General features: G+C 51.4%; 11 protein-coding genes across 11 annotated transcripts; 5 read left to right on the forward strand and 6 right to left on the reverse strand.

The window, feature by feature from the left end:
* Positions 1–69: 69 nt before the first annotated feature.
* trm61 (tRNA 1-methyladenosine methyltransferase subunit GCD14) lies at positions 70–2010 on the reverse strand. Its single transcript, XM_025618108.1, has 2 exons — positions 1991–2010; positions 70–1927 (listed from the first exon to the last, which is right to left on the reverse strand). Exon 2 carries the CDS (start codon positions 1708–1710, stop codon positions 175–177), a length of 1536 nt encoding a protein of 511 aa, XP_025476585.1. The 5' UTR covers positions 1711–1927; positions 1991–2010; the 3' UTR covers positions 70–174.
* Positions 2011–2858: 848 nt separating this feature from the next.
* On the forward strand, positions 2859–3876 carry BO87DRAFT_379265 (NAD(P)H-dependent flavin oxidoreductase). The gene is made up of 2 exons (XM_025623990.1): positions 2859–3587; positions 3637–3876. Exons 1-2 carry the CDS (start codon positions 2922–2924, stop codon positions 3778–3780), a joined length of 810 nt encoding a protein of 269 aa, XP_025476586.1. The 5' UTR covers positions 2859–2921; the 3' UTR covers positions 3781–3876.
* Positions 3877–4678: 802 nt separating this feature from the next.
* On the forward strand, positions 4679–6416 carry BO87DRAFT_409205 (uncharacterized protein; the record flags this gene model as incomplete). The annotated part of the gene is made up of 1 exon (XM_025626230.1): positions 4679–6416. The coding sequence occupies one exon, from the start codon at positions 4679–4681 to the stop codon at positions 5927–5929; it is 1251 nt and encodes a 416-aa protein (XP_025476587.1). The 3' UTR covers positions 5930–6416.
* Positions 6417–7187: 771 nt separating this feature from the next.
* Positions 7188–8208, reverse strand: BO87DRAFT_461716 (hydrophobin family protein). The gene is made up of 3 exons (XM_025629113.1): positions 7660–8208; positions 7522–7610; positions 7188–7472 (listed from the first exon to the last, which is right to left on the reverse strand). Exons 1-3 carry the CDS (start codon positions 8012–8014, stop codon positions 7416–7418), a joined length of 501 nt encoding a protein of 166 aa, XP_025476588.1. The 5' UTR covers positions 8015–8208; the 3' UTR covers positions 7188–7415.
* BO87DRAFT_429012 (uncharacterized protein) lies at positions 8119–8474 on the reverse strand (the record flags this gene model as incomplete). The annotated part of the gene is made up of 2 exons (XM_025627478.1): positions 8119–8208; positions 8268–8474. The coding sequence occupies 2 exons, from the start codon at positions 8472–8474 to the stop codon at positions 8119–8121; spliced, it is 297 nt and encodes a 98-aa protein (XP_025476589.1).
* A 118-nt stretch (positions 8475–8592) lies between these two features.
* BO87DRAFT_140109 (uncharacterized protein) lies at positions 8593–9057 on the forward strand. Its single transcript, XM_025618109.1, has one exon. It carries the CDS (start codon positions 8711–8713, stop codon positions 8966–8968), a length of 258 nt encoding a protein of 85 aa, XP_025476590.1. The 5' UTR covers positions 8593–8710; the 3' UTR covers positions 8969–9057.
* Positions 9058–11441: 2384 nt separating this feature from the next.
* BO87DRAFT_379267 (WW domain-containing protein) lies at positions 11442–12611 on the forward strand. The gene has a single exon (XM_025623991.1). The coding sequence runs from the start codon at positions 11568–11570 to the stop codon at positions 12447–12449; it is 882 nt and encodes a 293-aa protein (XP_025476591.1). The 5' UTR covers positions 11442–11567; the 3' UTR covers positions 12450–12611.
* A 149-nt stretch (positions 12612–12760) lies between these two features.
* Positions 12761–14028, forward strand: BO87DRAFT_365552 (ankyrin; the record flags this gene model as incomplete). Its single annotated transcript, XM_025621801.1, has 3 exons — positions 12761–12808; positions 13184–13467; positions 13562–14028. Exons 2-3 carry the CDS (start codon positions 13254–13256, stop codon positions 14026–14028), a joined length of 681 nt encoding a protein of 226 aa, XP_025476592.1. The 5' UTR covers positions 12761–12808; positions 13184–13253.
* A 91-nt stretch (positions 14029–14119) lies between these two features.
* Positions 14120–16070, reverse strand: BO87DRAFT_140132 (putative ceramide glucosyltransferase). The gene is made up of 2 exons (XM_025618110.1): positions 15821–16070; positions 14120–15736 (listed from the first exon to the last, which is right to left on the reverse strand). Exons 1-2 carry the CDS (start codon positions 15967–15969, stop codon positions 14212–14214), a joined length of 1674 nt encoding a protein of 557 aa, XP_025476593.1. The 5' UTR covers positions 15970–16070; the 3' UTR covers positions 14120–14211.
* A 427-nt stretch (positions 16071–16497) lies between these two features.
* Positions 16498–18437, reverse strand: BO87DRAFT_379269 (H3 histone acetyltransferase RTT109). Its single transcript, XM_025623992.1, has one exon. The coding sequence runs from the start codon at positions 18359–18361 to the stop codon at positions 16679–16681; it is 1683 nt and encodes a 560-aa protein (XP_025476594.1). The 5' UTR covers positions 18362–18437; the 3' UTR covers positions 16498–16678.
* Positions 18438–19145: 708 nt separating this feature from the next.
* Positions 19146–20622, reverse strand: BO87DRAFT_379270 (uncharacterized protein). The gene is made up of 6 exons (XM_025623993.1): positions 20361–20622; positions 20228–20247; positions 20131–20162; positions 20009–20070; positions 19828–19952; positions 19146–19767 (listed from the first exon to the last, which is right to left on the reverse strand). Exons 1-6 carry the CDS (start codon positions 20520–20522, stop codon positions 19227–19229), a joined length of 942 nt encoding a protein of 313 aa, XP_025476595.1. The 5' UTR covers positions 20523–20622; the 3' UTR covers positions 19146–19226.
* Between the last annotated feature and the right edge of the window lie 110 nt (positions 20623–20732).

Below are 20732 nucleotides of genomic sequence, written 5' to 3' on the forward strand. Positions count from 1 at the left end.
CGGGAAATTTGAGCACCTCCCCCCCCGGTACTATTGGACCGTCCAACTTCTTATATTTCACCAGTAGAGAAGGGAAGGCAAGAAGTAGTGTACAAAGTGATGTAGTATTTATCCTGAACACGCTAAGTAATACTTTTATCTAATCTAACTCAAATTACAATAACGTAGATAGCTCTACTCAGCTTGCACAGGGGCAGCTGATTGCTCTTGTGCTACCGGTGCTGTCGATTCCCCTTGCTGTTGTTGCTGTTGCTTCTTCTGCTCCTCCTCTTCCCGCTCCTTCCGCTCCCTCTTGAGCTGCTTTCTCCCCTTAGGCTTCTCCGGTTGAGTCAAGTCGACTTGATGCGAAGGCCATTTCTCGCGGCATTTCTGCTCGTCTTCCTCGGTCCAGTCACGCGGGAGAACAGCGAATACCAAGTAGGATGTGTGCGTTTTCAGGTCCTGCTCGGAGCGGTGGACCAAGCGGCCTTGCTTGTACGGTGGGATAGTCGAGGTGGGTTGTTGGGCGGGGGTTTCCTCTTCTTCGGTCTTAGCTTCTTGCTCTTTCTTGATCTCGGGCTTGGCCACAGGCGTGCCGTTCTCCTCGTCGTCTAGCTGGTGCATCATCTCGCGGTATTTCCGGGAATGTTCCTCGACTTGGCGCATCTTGATGACGGCCTCGTCGACGTCCTTCGGGAATACTACTGCGCCGCGGACGCGCTCGTACTCCAGACCAGTCTTTTCCCGCTTCACTTCGATGCGGTGGTGGTTTACCTCCACCATGGATATGGAGAGCCAGGAGAGCTGACGGAGGGTGCTGATGGTTCGTTGGACTTGCTCTAGACAGGGCGAGAATGTGCAGAGGTACACGGGGGAGTCGGGGTCGAGCGGCGATTCTCCACCATCGGCTGGGTGGCGGACCAGATGCTTCAGAGCAAGCCAGGGAGCAGGCAGGTCAAGGAAGATAGCGTTGGCCTTGGGAGACTTGCCGGTCTTGGGATCGCCGAGCAGGAAACCGTCCTTGTAGACATCGCGATGCGTCACTTCGACTAGCCCATCCAGACCGTGCTCCTGTAGCTCCTGGCGCACTTTCTCTGCGCGCTGCTCGTGGTACTCGAAACTGCAGACCTTGCCGAGTCCTCTCTTCTTCGTCGCGGGCGAGTCGTCGGTGGGGTATCCGTTGAAGGCCGCTCGGACAGCCGCGTGCGTGAAAGATCCACTGCCTGCTCCTGCTTCGATGACGGTGCTTCCGGGGCGAGCGCGCAGACGGTGGAGGATGTAGCTGTAGTCCGGGGTGTAGACGACCTGCGTGCGATGGGGAAGAGATGTCGTCCATAGTTCGGGGGTGGGGTAGACCAGGTGGAGGAAACCGCTGGATGCAGCGACGGCAGCCTTGGGAGACGATGTGTTATCGCCCTCGACAGGAGTGGCCGAGTCTATCTCGTCTAATTTCCGCTTGAGCTTCTGGTTCTTCTTCTGGGGTCCGCGGCCTCGTCGCGATCCCGTGTCGACTTTGGAGGCACCGATTTGCGCTCCCCATGGTTGGTCAACGAGGGTGGTGTGGGGGAAGGAGCCGAATCGCGTGGTCTCTACCTTGCCCTCTTTGTAGCCAGCATCTTGGTCATCTTGAAGGCGGAGGACAGTCGGAATGGCCTGGTCGCGACGGAGGTGAAGGAGGGCGAGCTGATCGAGGCGCGAATGGGAGCCTGGGGTGAGGAATGGCGACGGCATGGTTGTGTATGTAATATGTTGTTTCGGACTATGGAATGAGCGACGCGAGCCAATTCCCCCCGCAAAAGCAAAGCTGCAGCATTCGACTTGAAGCTTTCAATGCGGCGTCACTTTCCTCTTCCATGCAGAACATCCTCTGCGCTAGACCTATCTTGGGTTGCGGGTAGGGCATAGGGCTATTGACACGTGCTATTGAATTGGAGATCGTGGCATGCTTCTGATTGGTCAGTCTGATGAGTGTCAAGATAACGGGCGGCAGTATTGATACAGACTCTCATACCTCTAGAGTACTACCAATGCTCCGATTTACTCTGGGAGATCGGCCCATATCGTTATATCAAGCTATACATAAACTATGCTTAATGTGTGAGACATCTTAAAATGAAGTACAGAATGTCTCCTGCCACACCCTCGCCTCTCAGCTGATGTGTGACTTGTGAATCTCCCCGTGATCACATGCATGTAGCCGGTCAGCAATGGAGGCGACAAAGAAGTCACCGGTACCTTGCAAAGGAGTACAACTATCCTTACGTTTTACATGGACACTGAGGAGATGACCAACTTTTCAACCGATGGTGATTTGCGCCTGCTTTCTTTCTGTGCTGCCATTAAGCACATCCTCTTCCTAGATTGTCCAGACGCAGATACCCTTTGGCTTGAACCTCGGCAACTCTGGCTTCCCCACAGCAGCGGCCGCGGCAAACAACCGTTGATTACTATTTACGGGGGTTTACCTAGCCTTCCCCATACTTGGTCTCCAACTACTGTCTGTCGTCTTTAAGTAGAATTAGAGACGCATAAGATCATACATCTGAGCTTGTTTCATTCAAACCTTTTGGTTTTCTTCGTTCGCCTCCATTTGTCAACTGCCGAGAAAGTTACCGCCCCGACCCCTAGATTCAAGGCACCGACACCATGCCTTTCAACACTGCTCTGACAAGAGCCCTGGGCATCTCAGGTAGGAGGGCATATACATTGGTCTTAACAGCCTGCTGATAATGTGCAGTCCCGGTCGTGCAGGGAGGTATGCAATGGGTGGGTTATGCAGAGCTTGCTGCTGCCGTCAGTAACGCTGGTGGACTGGGTATTGTACGTACAGTCTTGAGATAAGCCTGGGAAACAAAGGGTTTAGAATGCTAACTGCTCAGCTCACGGCCCTTACTCAACCGACCCCAGAAGACCTTCGCAAAGAGATCCGAAGGTGCAAGACCATGACCAAGAAGCCCTTCGCGGTGAACATCACCCTCCTCCCCGCACTCGTTCCCCCAGACTACGGCGCCTATGCCCAGGTGGTGATCGACGAAGGCATTAATATTGTCGAGACAGCGGGAAATAACCCAGGCCCAGTGATTGAAAAACTCAAGAAGGCCAACACCACCATTCTTCACAAATGCACGACCATCCGTCATGCCAAGTCTGCGGTGAAGCTGGGAGTCGACTTCCTGTCCATTGACGGATTCGAATGCGCCGGCCACGTCGGCGAAACCGACATCACCAACTTCATTCTTCTAAGTCGCGCGCGTCAGGAGCTGAAGACTCCGTTCATTGCATCTGGAGGATTTGCTGATGGTCAGGGGCTGGCTGCTGCTCTGGCTCTTGGAGCCGAGGGTATCAATATGGGTACTCGGTTCATGTGCACGATTGAAGCACCCATTCACATCAACGTCAAGCAGGCAATCGTTAAGTCAGATGAGACGCAGACGGCTTTGGTCATGAGACGGTGGAAGAACACCACTCGCTTGTATGGAAACAAGGTGGCCAAGGAGGCTCTGAAGGTGGAGAAGGAAAGCAAGACGGGCGAGTTCAGCGACATCGCGCCCTTCGTCAGTGGCAAACGCGGCAGAGAGGTTTTCTTGAATGGCGATATTGACTATGGAGTATGTTACTCCTATTCCGATTGGTCTGGCTACTTGCTAACGAAAACAGGTCTGGACTGCCGGTCAAGTCATTGGTCTGATCCACGATATTCCGACTTGCGCTGAGCTTCTTCAGCGGATTGAGAAGGAAGCCGTCGAGGCGCTGGACCGCTCCAGGTCGTTGCACACGGCAACCATCCCCAGCAAGCTGTAGAGGATGTGGATGGAGTCGATACCCGGTAACATGATTGGAGCGTACACTTGTGATTTAATTACAGACTAAGCAAGGAATAGAAGTGATTGTGTAAAGGCAACGACTGTAGCGACCCGTCAAATGCATAAATAGCCATCCCTTGCGGAGATTTCCACCACCAAGGGATGAACGAGGGAAACAGAGGTACTTCTGGGGAAAGAACACATGCGGAGCTGCACGATGACCAGATCATTTCCTGGGCCGAACGAGAATACTCTCGTGGCGGTTACACATGGTCATAATGACTCCAAATGGAGATTCTGGCGTCACAATGGATGCATCTCCCACTGTAACCTGACTTCGCCAATACTGGTCCTTACCGCCACTGAGGCTTCAGATATTGGGATCCGCATATGGCTTGCATGGAAATGGACTGTAGCAATACGAGCTTCTATACCAGAGTTTGCAGACCATTGTTGAGCAGAGAATGCTCACACAGGTTTCCAGAGTGCAAGAGGAAGGAAGATTTGGATGGCCGTCCTTGCGTCCTAATCTTCCCTTTGGTCACTCCTTGCAGAGATGGACTACTTGCTTGTTGACTAGAACTGCCTACTGAAGTTTGCTGGCGGACAGAGTCTAATCTGGGTTCAATCTACACTTCACATCCTCTATCCCGTGGGAGATTAGGTGCGATCATCAGCATCACGCACGACCAAACTCACTTGATGTGCCCTGCACCATCACGATCCACGAACCCTACCGTGAACTGCAGTGCCAGTGGCAGACCCCCGCGTCCTTAATCTCAAAGATTCAATAAAATCCCCCGCATCAATCGACGGGAGCAACTGTTACTATCGCCCCGACGACGAGAACAACATCACCACGGTTCACGCCGCTATAAATTGACAACACAAGCATCATGACAAACTCAATCCTCAACTCATCCCTCATGCAGCGTCCACGCAAGATGAAGTGTCTATCTTCCATTTTCCTACCCTGCTTGCAGGCACGGAAGCTCCGCCGTCAGCGACGGCAGGATTACCATGCCTCTTGGACATGTGCAGGTATCTCAGAACTTGCGCAGCCTACTGAGCCCTTCCCCGCCTACGAGCACGAGAAGCACCACCACGAGACAACGGAATTATCAGCTCTACCAGACCAGCCTCAAGATGCTGTCACCAAGACCCCACAGATGACACCCTCCATCCGTCTCGTCAATCCTGCGGACTCGGAGTGCTCAACCCTGGACGACCCGGATGAGAAGCAGCCGCAAAGCGTCCAAGATGATACCGCTGCGAAGCAGACCGGGACGCTCTCGGACGATGACACTGACGTCGATTCCAACTCTGAAAAGACCTCCCGTGTCATTGACATGAAGGTCGGCCCTCAGAATGAAGAACTTCTCCCTCCCAAAGCCCATCTGTCGCCTAAGAGCAAAGACGACATTGATCTTGAGCTGTCTAGCCGCCGCATTCCCCGCAGCCCAGACAAAAAGCCTCGTCCTGCCAGCATGGACGTGCCTCCTAGCGCAGCAGCCAAACTGCCAGAGATCAAGAGCCGTATCATTGAGGACATTCCTGAGGATGTGGAAGAAGAGGACAAGCAGGATGCAGACATGAACCACGCTGGAGTGACAGACGAGAAAGTAAAGACAGAGGAAGAGCACGACTCTGAGACTGCCACCACCAAGCCTACCAAGCGCACCTCAACCTGGCGTCTCAGCCAGCGCAAATCGATGAACGAGCTCTTCAACCTTCTCCAATCCACCGCCGCAGCTGTCGCCGCCGCGCCCAAACTATCTAACCTCAAATTCGCCATTCCTCCCAAATCCCCTCTTCGCGCATCTCCTACGAACGAGTCACCACACCATTCATACGTCTCATCCGTCTCCTCCACGTCCATCCGCCCACCCACCCCTCCTCCCAAATCCCCCGTCCTCAGACCCAACAGCAGACCCCTCCCCGACCCAGCCCAGCTCTCATCATCCGCGCCACCCGCTTCAGGAACCAGCTTGGGAAGCCTCAGCTCAAGTCCTACGAAGAAGCAACGCCGAATGGGCACTGCTGTCTTCCCTCTCCTACCGTGCAGATGGGCCGGTATTCACGACGGTGACTCGGAGGAGAAGCACAGCAACGATACTAACCGCAACAGCCAGACTCTTTTTCAGTAGCGACGGAGTTAGGTGTACCGGTTCAAGGCTTGTATTTTGTTGGTGTGTATGGTCCATATCGGAGGGTTTCGTGGGTGTTTTAAGGTCTGTTTTTGATGCGGTGATTGTGACTGATTTGACTTGGGTTGACTGTTTCTTTTGATTGGGATTCTTTCTTTTCTTTTGTATTTTCTTTATTTTTCTCTCTCGACCTTCTCTTTTCTTGTCTTCTTGTGTCTTTACTTTTCTGATTCTGAAGAAGGGTCGATGACTTAATCCCGTCGGATGCCACTATCTACGCTGTCTGAAAAGCAATTGAGGTAGGAGGATCCGATGGGAGTGGGTTTGTGTATCACTACTAGCCAGATCGGCCTGGTCACTTTCTCTCTTTCTTCTTACTTACTTTCTTTCTTTGTTTTTTTTTCTCCGGATGATACGATACGAGGAGGAACCTATGATAGCGGCGATAATGGTGTAAGATACGCGAATTGGTGGTATTGGATGGATGGATGGGATGGATCATACATTACACATACATACAAACCCATTACATAACTAACCTATGCAGAGCATAATGATAATTTTATTGAAGAAAATTTACATCGTTCCCCGCACCTCCAAGTAGTAGGTAAAGAGATCAAGCATTGGGTTGTCTTGAAGTGAACAACCATCCATCCATGACACAACCATCTCTCCCCGCCTCCCAATCCCATCCCCGTCCTGTTCTGCACATGAGGGAGAGAGGGAAAAGCAGAGGCAGGTAGATCAAGGGATAACCCATTTGATTATCATGTCGCTGTCTTACTAGTGAGTTGTGAGTTGATAATAGCAAAGACATAGTTGTAGCCTTCCACCCATCACCTATTCAAGGGGATCATACGAGTTGATCATAGCTGTTTAGGACTCAAGCGGGCGGGATGAGATTCACATTTATGGCTGGAGAAGCCCGGTGTCGTTTAGATTACTCAGCGGTGGACTTGTGTGACCTGGAGATATCTGGTGGTGGCCGGGTTACTATGGTTTGGATACTATGTACCAAGGGAGATTTCTGCTTCGCATTTTGGCTGACATAGGTTTATGAGATATCGCAGGATATCTACAGTTCGTTTGTGAAGGGAATGCTTTTAGGAACAAGTTATGCGGCTGTTTTGTCAGGATGGATTAGGGAATTTACATTTAATTGAGATCAAGTTTTACTATTGTTGGTGGTAAAGGTTCTACAATGGTTACGGTGGAAGCACTGGAAAGAGTATAGACAAAGTCTAATGCAATTAAGTTTCTATGCAACGAGACCAGCGCCCAAAAGCACCGGCAAATGCACGAAATGCAGTACAAACAAACAGAACAGTCTTTCTCCGAGGTGCCACACGCCACCAAGTTTCTCGCACACGGTCAGTCCATGATGTTTCTCGGGCCCGAAAGCCAAGTACTAAATCCAAGGTCCGACCACAAACGATTCCGTTGAGAAGCGTAGCCAAGCCCAAGCATAAGCTCGCCCGAAAGCAGCTTAAACGAGGGAGCCGAGGGCAATGCAGGGAAGACCAAGGCCGATGAGGTCGTCGTCCTGTTCCAGTTAGTTTGTGACGGTGTGCATGGTATCCGGAGGTACTTACGGTGGTAGAGGGAGACGACTGGCAGCAAGCAATGTTCTGCTGGCACTGCTTGCTGATGATGTCCTGGACGGCGATCCCGATGATGGGGACTACAATCATTAGCTTTGGTGATTGATGTTATTTTTGTGGAAGACCTACTCTGGATAGGGAGCTTGGAGCACTCCTGGAAGAGACCAAGACCCTCGGAGCCAGATCCAGTACCAATGAGGTTGGACAGGGTACCAGCGAGGAGACCGCTGTCAACGTTGGTGCTGTCACCAGCGTAGGTGGCCTTGTTGCAGCAGGACAGCTGAGCCTGGTCACCGCACTTGTCCTCGGCCTGCTTGACAGTCATGTCGCCGGGGACGGGGAAGCGAACGTCGCTGTTGCCCTTGTTGCCGGCACCGTTGGCGTTGCCAGGGCCGTTGTTATCGGCGGAGGAAGGAGAACCACCGGGCATGGCCACGACGGTGGCAGCGAAAGCAAGAACAGCAGCAGTGATGGAGAACTTCATTGTGACGGTGGGTTTGGAATTGAACGAGAGTTAAAACTCGGAGTTGCTTGTAAAAGAGCGCTTGTCTGGAAAGACTGGACTGTAAGAGAGAGAAAGAAGGCTTATCAACGAATGTGATTGATGCTGATGAAGAGGATCGATTTCCGGGCGACTTCGAACACCCTTATATAGATTTCGGTGGAGGCCTCGAGCTCCTAGCCAAGACGCTGTAGGATGAGTGTTGTGCCTGCGGAACCCATTCATCCGCACATACACACTCGACCTGCTTCCCCTTGTGGAATGCGAGATGCAAGGACATCCCTTCTCGTTCCTGACCTCCTATGTCCCAATAGCTGTCATCGTAGCTCAACAGAGTCGGGCTCCCTAAGCAGTTGGCATGGATCGGCCTCTGGTCCAAGTCGTGCATGCCCGGCATCAATGCTGTTTCCGCATACCGTGAGATAGCATGACTGGGGTGCATTGCAGGCCAGCCAAGGTCTCATTCCTCCTCGCTTTCCCTGCAGATCCTCATGTATGCGCCTCGGGCGGCTAGCCTATTCTGTGATTCAACCTCACGTATGTATGGCTGGGAGTTGATTCCACAGCCATACTGGATATCCCTCGTCCAAGATTCACCTCTTCCATGCGCCACGAAGTGTCCAATCTCGCTTCTTCCCATATTGCTTCATCTTACTTGGCCCACCTAGCCACCATGCTATGACTGGGCCCGTGCAATGTTGTCCCACCTCACAGCTCGTGCGGTATGCAAGTAACTGCAAGAACACTCGTAAGCTCACAGAGCATATGCAATGGTATGTGCTCCTCTGCAAGGGATTCCTGACAGAAGATCGTTCTCCCAAGCCACCCCAGCTACGGGGTGTAGGTGGAAACGGAAATTTCCTCCCCAGGACTCAGAGCCAGCAAGGGGTGTCCAATGAATCCCTGTTAATCTCCGAATTCCAATTTTGTTTCTAGGCATCTTGCCTCCTCTGTAATCTGAGCAGCTGGGGTCTAGTCCCTTGGAAGGACCAGCTGTAGGTTCCTAGTTCCTTGATAGCTTTTAGGAAGCCCTTGAAGCTGGTATGGCTAGTAGATGGGTCTGAAACAGGTGACGAGGACGGCATCCATCCTACGGTGAGGAGCATTGTTACACTATAGTCGGGAAGCCATTCCGGGATAACATGCATCGGAAACAGAGGTATGCGGCGTTCGAGGCACTACCTTCGGGGGTATTGTGTGTTGTTCGGTGCGAAGATCATTGCTGTTGAGAGGTTGCTGGGGAAGTTGCAGGAAGAAGCTCGGATAATGCCTCTTTCCCGGGGCACGTGGCGGCCTTGCTGCCTGGACCGGCTCGCCAGTTTGTTCCACGTGAAGCTGCATCTCGCATTTGGTCTTTGTGTAACATGAAATATGAGCATCTGGAGCATGATCGGGTTGTATCTACAAGATCACTAGCTTCATTACTGTGGATAGATAGTCACCCGTTCATTGCAAAAGCAGACCTGTAATCTTTGCCTGATTAAAGACCGTAGATAGTTACAAGTAAGCGGTCACTACGTACATTGACTAGTGCTAGTAGCACTATTAGGGTATTCCTACTTGACTGGCTATATATATATATATACTAGTACTATATAATGCCCTCCACTACTCATGGTAGTTTACTATATGAGGGTAAATCAATCACACTGGTACTATCGATACTAGGAATATTGGTTATCAGCTTTCAAATCACCTCTTTTATTAGTATCTATGTGAATTTCATGTGAGTCCTAGTCTCAGTAATCCATAGTTCGTACAATATGAACTGATATAAGTAAGCATGTAGACCATCCACCATGCCCTACTCTGAAGCAAACAACAGCATCAACACCAACATACAAACATCCCCATATGGCAGTACTACCTAGAACCTAAACATCAAATCTACCAGGGCAACCGACTCCAGATTCATAATTATAGAACTACATGCTCTAATCTCCACCGCACCAAAACTACCTTGATGCAGCATCGCCTCACCCTAAACTATTCTCTAATGCATTCATACTTTTCGATCGTACATGCTACATACATCCATCCAAGTAATAACCTTGTGCCACGGTTCCCTGTAAGATCGCCTCAAAGCCACGCCATCATGCATTGCATCTCGCATGCACAAGATACCAGCCCCCCACATATACCAAATAAACCCCATTCCAACAAGATATTTGGAAATCTCGACCTTGACCGGGCTAAACTCAACATTCATATTCATTCTCCTTAACAAAGCCTATTGTTAGGAAGTTAACCTTGTAGTGAAGCTAAATCTTCCAAGGATATCTAGCTCCCGTTCTTGGAAGAAAGCCTTGCCTTTCGCATGATTAGTCCGTGTGTATCCCTTGATTCGATCCCTACCCGGCCACCTCCCTGCTCTCATCCGGTATAGGATGTGATCGGCGCTTTGCTGGTCGGGGGTTTTCGGGTTATAGATTTCTGTGCCTTAGGTATACAGGAGACTTTAATTGGTGTAGTTTGGTGGATGTTGAGTTATATTTTCATCGTAGTGGTGATGAATAGGTGTCAAATAGTCTCGTTACGACACATTTCCATAGAGAATATTTAGTTCGAAATTTATTGTGGCATATCTGATAAGAATTGTATTTACTTTCAATTAGTGAGTGCAGTTACTATTCGGGTTTGTGAATATTTTACAATAGCAGATATCATGAAGCGGTCTATGTAGCTCAACAACTAGTATCTCCCCAATAATGATAATGATAGGTGTAGCCTGTACTTGACATTTCTGCCTAAGTGATTGTAACAATGCCATTTCTACATTGCGTTACTCTAGGCTTATGATCTGTATGTTCATATCACTGCAGGTAGTTGCTGTTTTCTGTTGAGGGTCTAACTGGAATATACCTGTGAAGTGGTACAACATTGCGTCCTATTAATCCAAGCTATTCTGTTACAGGATATCACCCGCTATTCGATTAAAGCCAATTCAGTGGTCCTTTAGGTAGTCAGTGTTATTGAATGCTAGTAGTACTACTAATTTGAGGTTATTGATGTAGTACTAGTAGTGGTAGTAGTAGCAATGTGAACTCGGCTTAATGCGAACTACAGTAAAAATATATATCGCTGGCAATTCCCGGTACTATATTAACAAGTAGTAAGTCCTAGTGAAGCGCACATGGAGCCCTACTGGTCCTACTTGACTGCTCATAGCTCCACCAAGTAGCTCTACTCAACAATACATTTTAAATGGTACATGACCTCTACATATAGATAGAGACAGTTCAATCACTATACTTCATAACCAAGTGAATCTACCTCCGCCCCATCCAATCACATACCTAACATCACATGACCCCAGAGAGATATCTAACCCAAACAGGTTAGACTAACATACGTCTAGCAACTCAGCTTAGTCATACCGGCAAATCCAACCTTCCGGATTCACATCATAAACGTATCGAATGAAGCAGTGAAAGAACCCCAAGCACCCAGAGGACCGTTGACCTCTGCGCTTCTGCAATCCAAACTCGCAAACATCGCTCAGCTAGCAAGAGGGAAATAGCTAATCGCAGGAGAGATGTCCGCGAATCCTTCGACCGACGACAGCCCATCCGCGGCGGGATCTCCGCCCCAGGTCCCGGAGACCCGAGAATCGCAGCAGCACGAGGAGAAGACCCCGACCGCGGAGGAGACAACAACACCCGGCCCTGAAGCCAAGGAAAGAGAAGAAACAGAACAAAGCAGCGAAAAGGAACCAGGAGAAGAACCAGAGGAGGCAGCCGCAGCAGCAGCAGGAACAGAATCAGAAGCCGCACCCCCGTTACCGGACGAGGTTCCCCCGCCGCTCCCCAACGAAGTACCCCCAGGGGATAATGATAATAAAGACGACGGATGGGAACCCGTCTGGGACCCCACCGCCCAAGCCTATTACTTCTACAATCGCTTCACGGGTGTCTCGCAATGGGAGAACCCGCGGGTACCGGACGCGGCAGCTAAGGCGGATGACAACACCGTCGCGGAGGACGCCGACGCCGCCGCCGGTCCCTCCTCCTCTGCTGCTGCGACCACTGCTGTGGTAGGTGGATATAATCCCGCCATTCATGGTGATTACGATCCTACGGCGCCTTATGCGCAGCAGTACGAGCAGCCCAATCAGGTCGCTGCGGGGGGAGGGGCGCTGGACCCGGAACAGGCATATGAGGCGGTGGGCGCGTTCAACCGGTTTACGGGGCGGTGGCAGGCGGCGTCGCAGAATACAGAGTACCACAATGATGAGAATAAGTCGCACCGGCAGATGTATGCATTCTTTGATGTGGATGCGGCGGCGAATAGTCATGATGGGCGGAGTCTGCGGGCGGAACGGAGTGCGAAGAAGTTAACTAAGAAGGAGCTGAAGATGTTCAAGGAGAAGAGGAGGGAGAAAAAGGAGGAAAAGAGACGGGCGTGGTTGAGGGATTGAAGCTGCTGCTGCTGGTGCTGCTCGATTGAGCGAGCGCACTTCTTACTTTGCTTTTCTACTTGAGATACCTATTTCTGTTTGTTGTATGCTTACCGAGGATGCATGGCGTTGATGTAGTTATGGGTGCATGATAGAGCGGAATGTATATTATATTGCATTGACAACAGCTAACCTAGTATTATTTCCACTGTATACTTTGTAGTATTTGCGATAAGAGATGGATAAAGATGGATAAAGATGGGTGAGATCCACCTGGTCACCTGACCGGGCATCATCAAAGTTCTCCGCAGACATTAGTATTGTCTCGACCACGAAAGACAGCAGCATAGACGCTTGACGATTCACGCATATCGCTGAAGGTAAGACTAGCTGTTCCTTCTTGTTCTCTGCGTTAGCAGTTCGTTTTCTTTTTTTGAGCCTGTTTCAAACTTGATGGAGGGGCAATTCATGTGATGAGGGGCAATACTTTTTTTTTGCAGCAGAAAGATGGAGAAGAAGAGATCAGCGCTTTATACACAACACGATGGTGTGTTGGAATAGCGCTGTGATGTCAATTCTCACGGACAGAGCGCCTGTTCTATACATTATTTTTGCACCCTTCAGATATGGAGAAGAGAATGCCGCACGATATCACTGATATCACATACCCCTCCATCCATCCATGCATTCATGCATCCCACTTCAACACCATTAACTCCAAACTTCGACATTGATCCAAAGCTAACAAAAACCAGACACTAAAACACAAGATACCCCAACCCCAACCAAAACCACAACCCACACAACCAAATCCATCCATCCAAAATGGTCACCCTAACCCCCGACACAATCGACGACCTAATCTACTCCGCGCGCGCCGGCGAACTCCAAGACCTGCAAACGGACCTAAACACCCTCGCAGCCCAAACGTCCACTTCCCCGGCACACATCATCGCCGCAGCAATCGACACGGCGCCCCAGGAAGAAGGTGGAAGTGGATCGAGTCTGTTGCATTACCCTGCTGCGAACGGGAACCTAGGTACATCCCAATCCATCCCCTTCCCTCCTTCTCCCCGGGATATAACTGCATCTGCGACATCCACACCCTCATACTAAATTACAAATGAATATAGAAATCCTAACCTATCTCCTCACCACCCTAACCACCCTCCCCAGCCGTCCAGAAATTACCAAAGTCCTCAACCACCGGAACTACTCAGGAAACACGCCTTTGCACTGGGCGGCGCTGAACACGCATCTGGAGTGCGTGAAGGCGCTGGTAGAGGCGGGTGCGGATGTCGGGGTGAAGAATGATGCGGGACTGGATGCGGTGTTTTTGGCGGAGCGGGCGGATTGGAAGACTCAGGAGGAGGGAGGGGCTGAGGATGATAATGGGGATGAGGAGGTGGAGGTGGAGATTGGTGGTGAGGGTGGAGAGCAGAAACAGGATGCTGGGGAGATGACGAGGGGGAGACAGGTTGTTGAGTGGTTGTTGAGTTCGGAGAAGGCGGCGGAGTCGTTGGAGAAGGCTGCTAGTAAGGAGAAGGATGAGAACAAGGGTGGGGAGAAGGAGGGGGAGAAGATGGATACGACGAATTAATTTCTGTTTACGATATATAATCATGATGATGATGGGGGTGGAGGAGATGTTACGGCTTTACTAAGGTTGGGTTGGAGTATAGACTTGCATCATACATAACATAAAAGTTCATTGCGCTCTTGGTCTTTCGTGGTCTGGTCTTTCTCTAGTTTACAAACATTGTATACAGTAAGTGGTATGAGGTTAGTCTCGTCGGGCTTTAGATGACGACGAGCTCGATCGTGAAGATGATGACTCCTTCACTGCGAGAGAATCTCCCCCAATCTCCCGCACTTTCATATCCAGTCCTACGCGGAACTGTCGATCCCGCCAGATCACCGTCACGCCGCCATACACTGCCCATAGCCAGATCGGAAACGCCAGCATCTCCCGGCCCAGCCAGGCCGTGAACCACGCCCGGAAGGGCCGGCGCGTTACGCCTTGGGGCGGCCGCGCGAACGACGGCGTGTCTTCGTCCAGCTCCACCGTCTTGCCGCTGTGCAGCATGATGTACACGGTCCAGTCGATGAGAATCCACGTCACTATGCTCAGGCAGAAGAAGCCCCAGAATGCAGTCCAGGTGGATAGTGCCTCTGCAATGGCATGCCCTTGGTCTCCGAGGTATTGTGCCAGAGCTGTCGTGACACCCCATGCTCCGTAGCAAGAGCACAGAATTGACTCGGTGCCTGGCTCAACCAGCGTCGCGAGGACCACGGTGAACTTGCGCACGCGTAGCCACCGCACTCGGCGAGCCACATACGCCTGCACGCTCATGTTGGCAACAGGCTGGAAGGCCAGATCTCCGAACACCAAGGCGTGTTTGCCCCAGCGCTCTCCTTGCTCTTTCTCCCCGCGGACCTGTTTTCTCCAGAGCAGGTCTCCGATCAGGTGGTCTTCACAGATGTTATCTGAGAAGTAGTCGATGCCCGCGTTCCGCCGGTGGGGATCTGCCGGAGACGGCGCAGTGAGGTAGTCGAGATGCGAGCGGCGGAACATGTTCGACTTGCCCACGATGCATGGCGCGATCAGAACAGTGTTGATGGCAGTGTACATTTTCGCATGCGAGGACGACAGGAACAGTTCTTCCAAGCGGCCACCACCGGTCGCCAGCATACCAGCCCCGTGGTCCATGACCATGGCGGTCTCGCTGCTGTCGCGACTGTCGTTTCGGTTTGTGTGAGCCTCCAAAAGCGCTTCCTGCTCCTCCCTAAGACCAGCGGTTCCCGTCATGTCCACTGCAACTGGCAAGTGGTGCACGAACTTGTATCTCTTCGTCGAGTCGGCACCCGTTCCGCATAGCTTGTCCACCATGCGTCCACAGACGCCTCTGCCCACCCACGCGTTGCAGTCGATGATCCAGACAATATCCCCTTTGGCTTCACGGTACGCACGACTCATGTTCCGAATCTTGGGGTTGGGCCCCAAGTCGTAGGCGGGGACGTGGCCCGGCTGGAGTAACGGGTCATCGTCTTCGACGTAAAGCCGTGCATCAAACCGCGAGAAGTCCGACACCAGTTTCTGGAGGATAGGATAGGCAGGATCACTGCGAGAGGACACGCAGAAGCAAACAGTCAGCTTATCGTGAGGGTAGTCCTGTCGAAAAGTCGACGCCAGGCATTCGTAGAGATGGGGTTCGAGACCCTTCACCGGTCGGATCGCGGTGACGTGGGGGGCGTTCGAAGCCGATGCGGATGAAGATTTCCGGGGTTTCCTTAAATAAAAGTGCCATCTGATGGAAAGAGCAGGTGGAAAGTCAGCAAAGATGCCAAGCCTGATCGAGATGGGTTGGAGAGAAAGAGAAAGGTAGAGTTACAGCTGAAAGTAACCCAGCATGCAGACAGCCACCACGACGGTATACCAAATCAATCCCACCCAACCGGCCGCGACAGCCCACTGCCAACCGCCATGGTTGATGGCTGGTTCAGCATCGGGGGGTTGCGGACGCGACTGAGGCTCTAACATAGGCGGACACAGCGAGAGGCGGAGATCTGGCAGTAGGCAGAACAGGACGATGAGGACATTCTAGGGAAAGACGCAGACAAGCCAGCAGGCAGTGAGACGAAGGACGAAGTGGAGAGAACGAGAGAAATGCGGTCGGGGCCACAAGTCGTATTCGTTGCTTTTGTATTTTTCCTCGACTGGGGAGCGACGGCCACGCAAACCGTCAAGCTGCAGCGAGAGACAGACGGTAGACAAGCAATGAACCGTCGAGCCGAAGGACACTAGTGTTCCAGTCGGATCCAGCGGATGGTTGGCTCGGGCGTTGCTGGTGGGTTTCACCGGCGAGGTTTTGCGCTGTTCATCTTTAGTTGGTTTAGTTTGAAACCGGCGGATGCTCGGATGCAGCCGCACTGCCTTCCCCCCGGCCTCAGGCACAGTTCCACTATAAAATATTATATCTCACTGCCTGCTTGGATGCCGCGGCTCCACGCTTATTATCTAGTCCATCGGACCTGTCGGAGGAGTACTCAACCGGTTATATGGCCAGTAAGTAAATGAATATGATATAGAATAAAAGTCCCAAAAATTGTCCTATTATACAAAATGCAAATCCATCCATCGCCAAATGCCCACCCAATTCCGACTCCGCATATGCAATTTACATGAGCTCGTCGGTGACCCCAAAAGAATACAATTAAGAATTAGCCAAACCGACACGAGTATGGTCTGTTTACGTCTTCTTCTTCTTCCGAATCAAGTTGGCTTGGAGAACGTTGACAGCCGGCGATGGATCCGACCCAGAAAATGCCGGAGGAGCCGCCGTTGAGGCTCCAGCATTACCACCCTCAGCACTGGTCTTGCTGTTCTGCTCAACTTCTGCATCAGGCTTCTTGCGCTTGCGAACAAGTCCGGTGGTCATGAGCGTATTGACCTCCACAGGTTTCTGGGAAGATTCATCCTTCGTGTTTCGTCCCACAACCAGCTGTCCAACCCAGAGTTGATCTGCGAGGGAGGCTACCTTTTCACCCCACGCCTTTGTGCTAGCAATAGAGGCCTCTTCAGTATCAAAGTCTTGATCAAGCAGGAAGTTGATCGCCGTCTTGTAGTCTGCTTCGCTCAGAACCGCATGTCCTCGCCCAGCTTCAGGCCAATGAAAGGCATCGGCGTCCGAGGGTTGCGGGGCTTGAGTTTTAGTTTCATATGGTATAGCAGCTGGCTGGGGTGCTGAAGTAGAAGTAGAATCACCCGTAGGGTCTGATGACAGTTGCTTATCATGGTCTGTTGTAGGATGCTCTGGAGCGGATGCAGCATCACTAGCCGGCTTTGTACTTGTCACACTTTCTCCAGACATCACCTGGGACACATGGTCCGTCAGGCTCTTGGAGTCGCCAAGGACGGACCGAGAACTGGTCATCTGTACCGAGTTCACAAGTCCCGGAGGATTGATAACAAGCCACAAGAACCCAACCAGTCGTCCAGCCGAGCATTCTTGTCGGAACGACATCATCTCCCAGAACTGGTCCAGAGACCTGACGCTTCGCCACTGACCGGCACTTTCTGCGGATACTACACCCTCCGCTTCCTGCTTCGGAAGCTCATCATCCAAGTCCTCCAAGAAGCGTGTTTTGGGGTCATCCGGAAACCGGGGAACCAAGCAACGCGGGGGTGCCTTGGGATTGTCACACAACTGGTGCACAGGATAGCTAGTGAGCCATCTTGGACGGTCCTTGTCGTCCGATTTGGCCGAAGGAGGAAAGAAGCCCCTGGTTTCGAACCGATCACATCCCGGGACGATCAGGAACGCGGTTGCTGAGCTTTTGGCCGATTCCGTCTGATGGTCCTGGGCCCCTTTATCCTGCGAACCGGACTCTGGCTCATACTCGCGCAAGATGGGGTCGACGACGCGACACCACCATTTGATCAGGCCGCGGTCATCTAGGACATGCTTCTGGGGGTTGTCAATGCTGCCGGGGAAGAGATATTGGTTTTGCGCCCGGGCAAATAGCGAGACTAGCAGTCTGACACCCGGTCTCTGATGAGTTTTGACCAAAAAGGAGAGAAAGGTGTGAGAGATGCGCCGGAGAATGGAAACCTTGGGCGCATTGGGCAGGAGATGAAGGTAGCCGGTGGAGTCGGCCTTGGAAACGAAGATGGTGGTCAGGTGCGCAGTGCTGTACACCAGCACCTCCATTCCAAAGACAATCACCTCCGCGCCGCCTTTCTCCTCTAAATTGACCGAGGCCGTCAGAAAGTGGTTTTCGCAAAAGGTCGGTTCCGGCGTCTCCCCGGGAGGCGCGGCGAAGAGCGCGGTTGAAGGGGAGGGAGTCGAGGAGACATGGCGAATGGTGAGCTGGACGGGGACCGGAAGCCCTTCGGCCAGCAGCTCGCCCAATTCTACATCAACCTGAGACATCGCGGATGGTGGCTTCCGCGGATGAAGGCCAGTGGATTTGTCCAGCGAGCGCCTGTGGCGTTCTCCAAGTGCTTTTTTCTTTCTTCTTTTCCTTCTTGTTCTTTTTCCCCCCCCCCTTCAGACGCGTTCCATTTCACGGGCGATCACGTGCCGGTAATCTGACGGCCTTTCTTTGCAGTCCCCGCGTCTGCAATGTGTTGCTTACTCTAGTTTAAATTAATCAATTGGATGGCTTCATATCATGACAAGAGGTTCTGGATGATTTTGATCACTAGATATTAGTGAAAAGTCAGTCGTTGCTCGATCAAGTGTATTCACTACTGCGCTGCTCCCGGATTAACATACTGCCTCTACCAAGGATCCCTACAACTATACTGGATGATCTGGACCACTCTATCTATACTGAGCACCCATTATATACCAGTGATAGACTACGAAGAAATTGGAATACATTCGGTATATACTTCACACCAACTACTGCACTAAAGTGTCAAAATTTGACGCACGCCCGAGAAGGTAACGAATGTCACCATAGGAGGCAATGAATGGTCTCAATTCACGCTCTGCAGAACGACACACTGCTCCCGTCTATACTTCTGCTCTCGCTGTGCAAAAGTAGAGGTAACCAACTGGAAATAGAGCAGTACTCTGCTAGCAATCTAATTCATGTAGAAGCATTGACCGTCGCTTGAACATGAAGCTTGTTATCATCCAGCAATAGGAATGATGGTCACCGTCGTAGCCCTTATCTGTACCTTCTTTCTAACTGGTAGTACTATCTTCCCAACATATGATAACATCAATTCCAGTCTAAGCCTACAGCCCAACCTAACTACACAGTAACTATATCAAGTAACAAACGTACTCAAAAATACTCCACCACAGCATCCAAATCATCCGCATTCAACAACCCAACCCCCTCCTCCAACAACGTCCTCCAGACAAAGTTCCTAGTCCGAATTGGATAATACGGCGTGCCCCAATACCTAGCACCAATGCCCCTCTCCTCCGCAGTCTGAATCTGCTCCCTCAGCGCCTTGATCTGTTTATCGCTGAGCTTCTCACCCTTGACGGGTCCCACGGCAGCCGCAAAATTCGTCGATGCAATGGGCGAAATGAGATCCGTGATATCGGTGTACTCAGGTTCAGCTAGTGCCTCGAGTGGCGCATCGTAGAAGTAGTCCCGGTCTGCGACGGGCCCGACCATGTCGAGCGGGGTGTTGCCGGTGCCAATGACGGTGACGGGGCCAGTGGTGATGGTGCTGTTGTCCTTAAGAGTGGTGAGGTAGCCCTGGTCGCGGAGAGGTTGGAGAGCGGAGATCACGGCATTGAGGGTCTCCGGGCCGGAGGTTTTGAGGTCGATGAAGAAGTAGAGTGTTTGGGAGGTGGAGGTGTCGAAGACGCCGCTGTTGGTGCTGTTAATTGCCTGCTTCGGGATGGAGTGAAAGGTGTTATAGGTGACTTACTTGTTGGTTGGGGCCGTTACAAATGGGCTACTGGGATTCTGGAGTTTAAGCACATCCAGGATTGGGTTAATGTAGAGGGATTCAAGGGTCCGGTCTTTCGTGAGGGAGGATTCGTCGTGACCGACCTGTATTACTCTGTCAGAATTGGGTCATCAATTGAGGATGCGAGTGTGGAACTGACATAGAGGGTGTCGTTATAGAGCCATACGTCGGCTTCTGTTGAAATGCATCCTTTGGATAGGCCTTTGGTAGAAGTGATCGGTTAGCTATGCTCATTGGCTATGCTAACAGTGCCGTGCCTACCAGTGTAGAAAGGTATGTCTCTCCAATAGTCACTGTTATGAAAATTAGCAAAGGGTCACAACATGGGGCTTGTGAAACTACTAGGCAATGAACTTACTTATGCGAGTGAACTGGGATCTGATAATGGGGTAATAAGCTTCAACTCTAATGATATGAAAGAAATATCATGATTGAAGCAGAAACAGCAACATTTCAAAAGCTGACACCCCACCATTCAAGGGAATACTCACGGGCATTATACCCCTGGTGAAATCCGTGGGATAGCCATAATCACTGCTGCCATGCGTGTTCTTCAATACGCTTTGGAGCTCCGTGGATCCTCCGGCGGCCAGTCTCGGATCGCCGAGCAGGAACGCGGACGCCGCGACAGCAAGCGATCGGGTGTGTACCATGGTCTATAGAGGAGTGTAGAGTATCAATGGAATGGGTAAAAGCAATAAATAGTCGTTATTCAAGATGATAATAAACAAATAATAAGAATATAATTCCTAAGATGTCGGAGTCGGTCTCTTTCTTTGTTGCTGAGGATGAGAGACAAATAAAGGGAGGTCAGCCAATCGCGGCCTCACGTGGCAGCCAGCGACTCCCATGGGATGTAGATG

This window comes from Aspergillus neoniger (genome assembly GCF_003184625.1).
Source record: "Aspergillus neoniger CBS 115656 unplaced genomic scaffold BO87scaffold_31, whole genome shotgun sequence".
Taxonomy (NCBI): Eukaryota; Fungi; Ascomycota; class Eurotiomycetes; order Eurotiales; family Aspergillaceae; genus Aspergillus; species Aspergillus neoniger.

Bases quoted from the DNA above. Each gene is read 5' to 3' on its own strand.
- trm61 (XM_025618108.1), bottom strand. From the start codon at position 1,710: ATGCCGTCGCCATTCCTCACCCCAGGCTCCCATTCGCGCCTCGATCAG.
- BO87DRAFT_379265 (XM_025623990.1), top strand. From the start codon at position 2,922: ATGACCAAGAAGCCCTTCGCGGTGAACATCACCCTCCTCCCCGCACTC. The intron at 3,588-3,636 runs GTATGTTACTCC...TAACGAAAACAG, and splicing joins ATGGCGATATTGACTATGGA to GTCTGGACTGCCGGTCAAGT.
- BO87DRAFT_461716 (XM_025629113.1), bottom strand. From the start codon at position 8,014: ATGAAGTTCTCCATCACTGCTGCTGTTCTTGCTTTCGCTGCCACCGTC. The intron at 7,611-7,659 runs GTAGGTCTTCCA...TAATGATTGTAG, and splicing joins CTCCAAGCTCCCTATCCAGA to TCCCCATCATCGGGATCGCC. The intron at 7,473-7,521 runs GTAAGTACCTCC...TAACTGGAACAG, and splicing joins AGTCGTCTCCCTCTACCACC to GACGACGACCTCATCGGCCT.
- BO87DRAFT_140109 (XM_025618109.1), top strand. From the start codon at position 8,711: ATGACTGGGCCCGTGCAATGTTGTCCCACCTCACAGCTCGTGCGGTAT.
- BO87DRAFT_379267 (XM_025623991.1), top strand. From the start codon at position 11,568: ATGTCCGCGAATCCTTCGACCGACGACAGCCCATCCGCGGCGGGATCT.
- BO87DRAFT_140132 (XM_025618110.1), bottom strand. From the start codon at position 15,969: ATGTTAGAGCCTCAGTCGCGTCCGCAACCCCCCGATGCTGAACCAGCC. The intron at 15,737-15,820 runs GTAACTCTACCT...TCTTTCCATCAG, and splicing joins ATGCTGGGTTACTTTCAGCT to ATGGCACTTTTATTTAAGGA.
- BO87DRAFT_379269 (XM_025623992.1), bottom strand. From the start codon at position 18,361: ATGTCTCAGGTTGATGTAGAATTGGGCGAGCTGCTGGCCGAAGGGCTT.
- BO87DRAFT_379270 (XM_025623993.1), bottom strand. From the start codon at position 20,522: ATGGTACACACCCGATCGCTTGCTGTCGCGGCGTCCGCGTTCCTGCTC. The intron at 19,953-20,008 runs GTCAGTTCCACA...AGAGTAATACAG, and splicing joins TCTATAACGACACCCTCTAT to GTCGGTCACGACGAATCCTC. The intron at 19,768-19,827 runs GTAAGTCACCTA...CAGCACCAACAG, and splicing joins GTAACGGCCCCAACCAACAA to CGGCGTCTTCGACACCTCCA.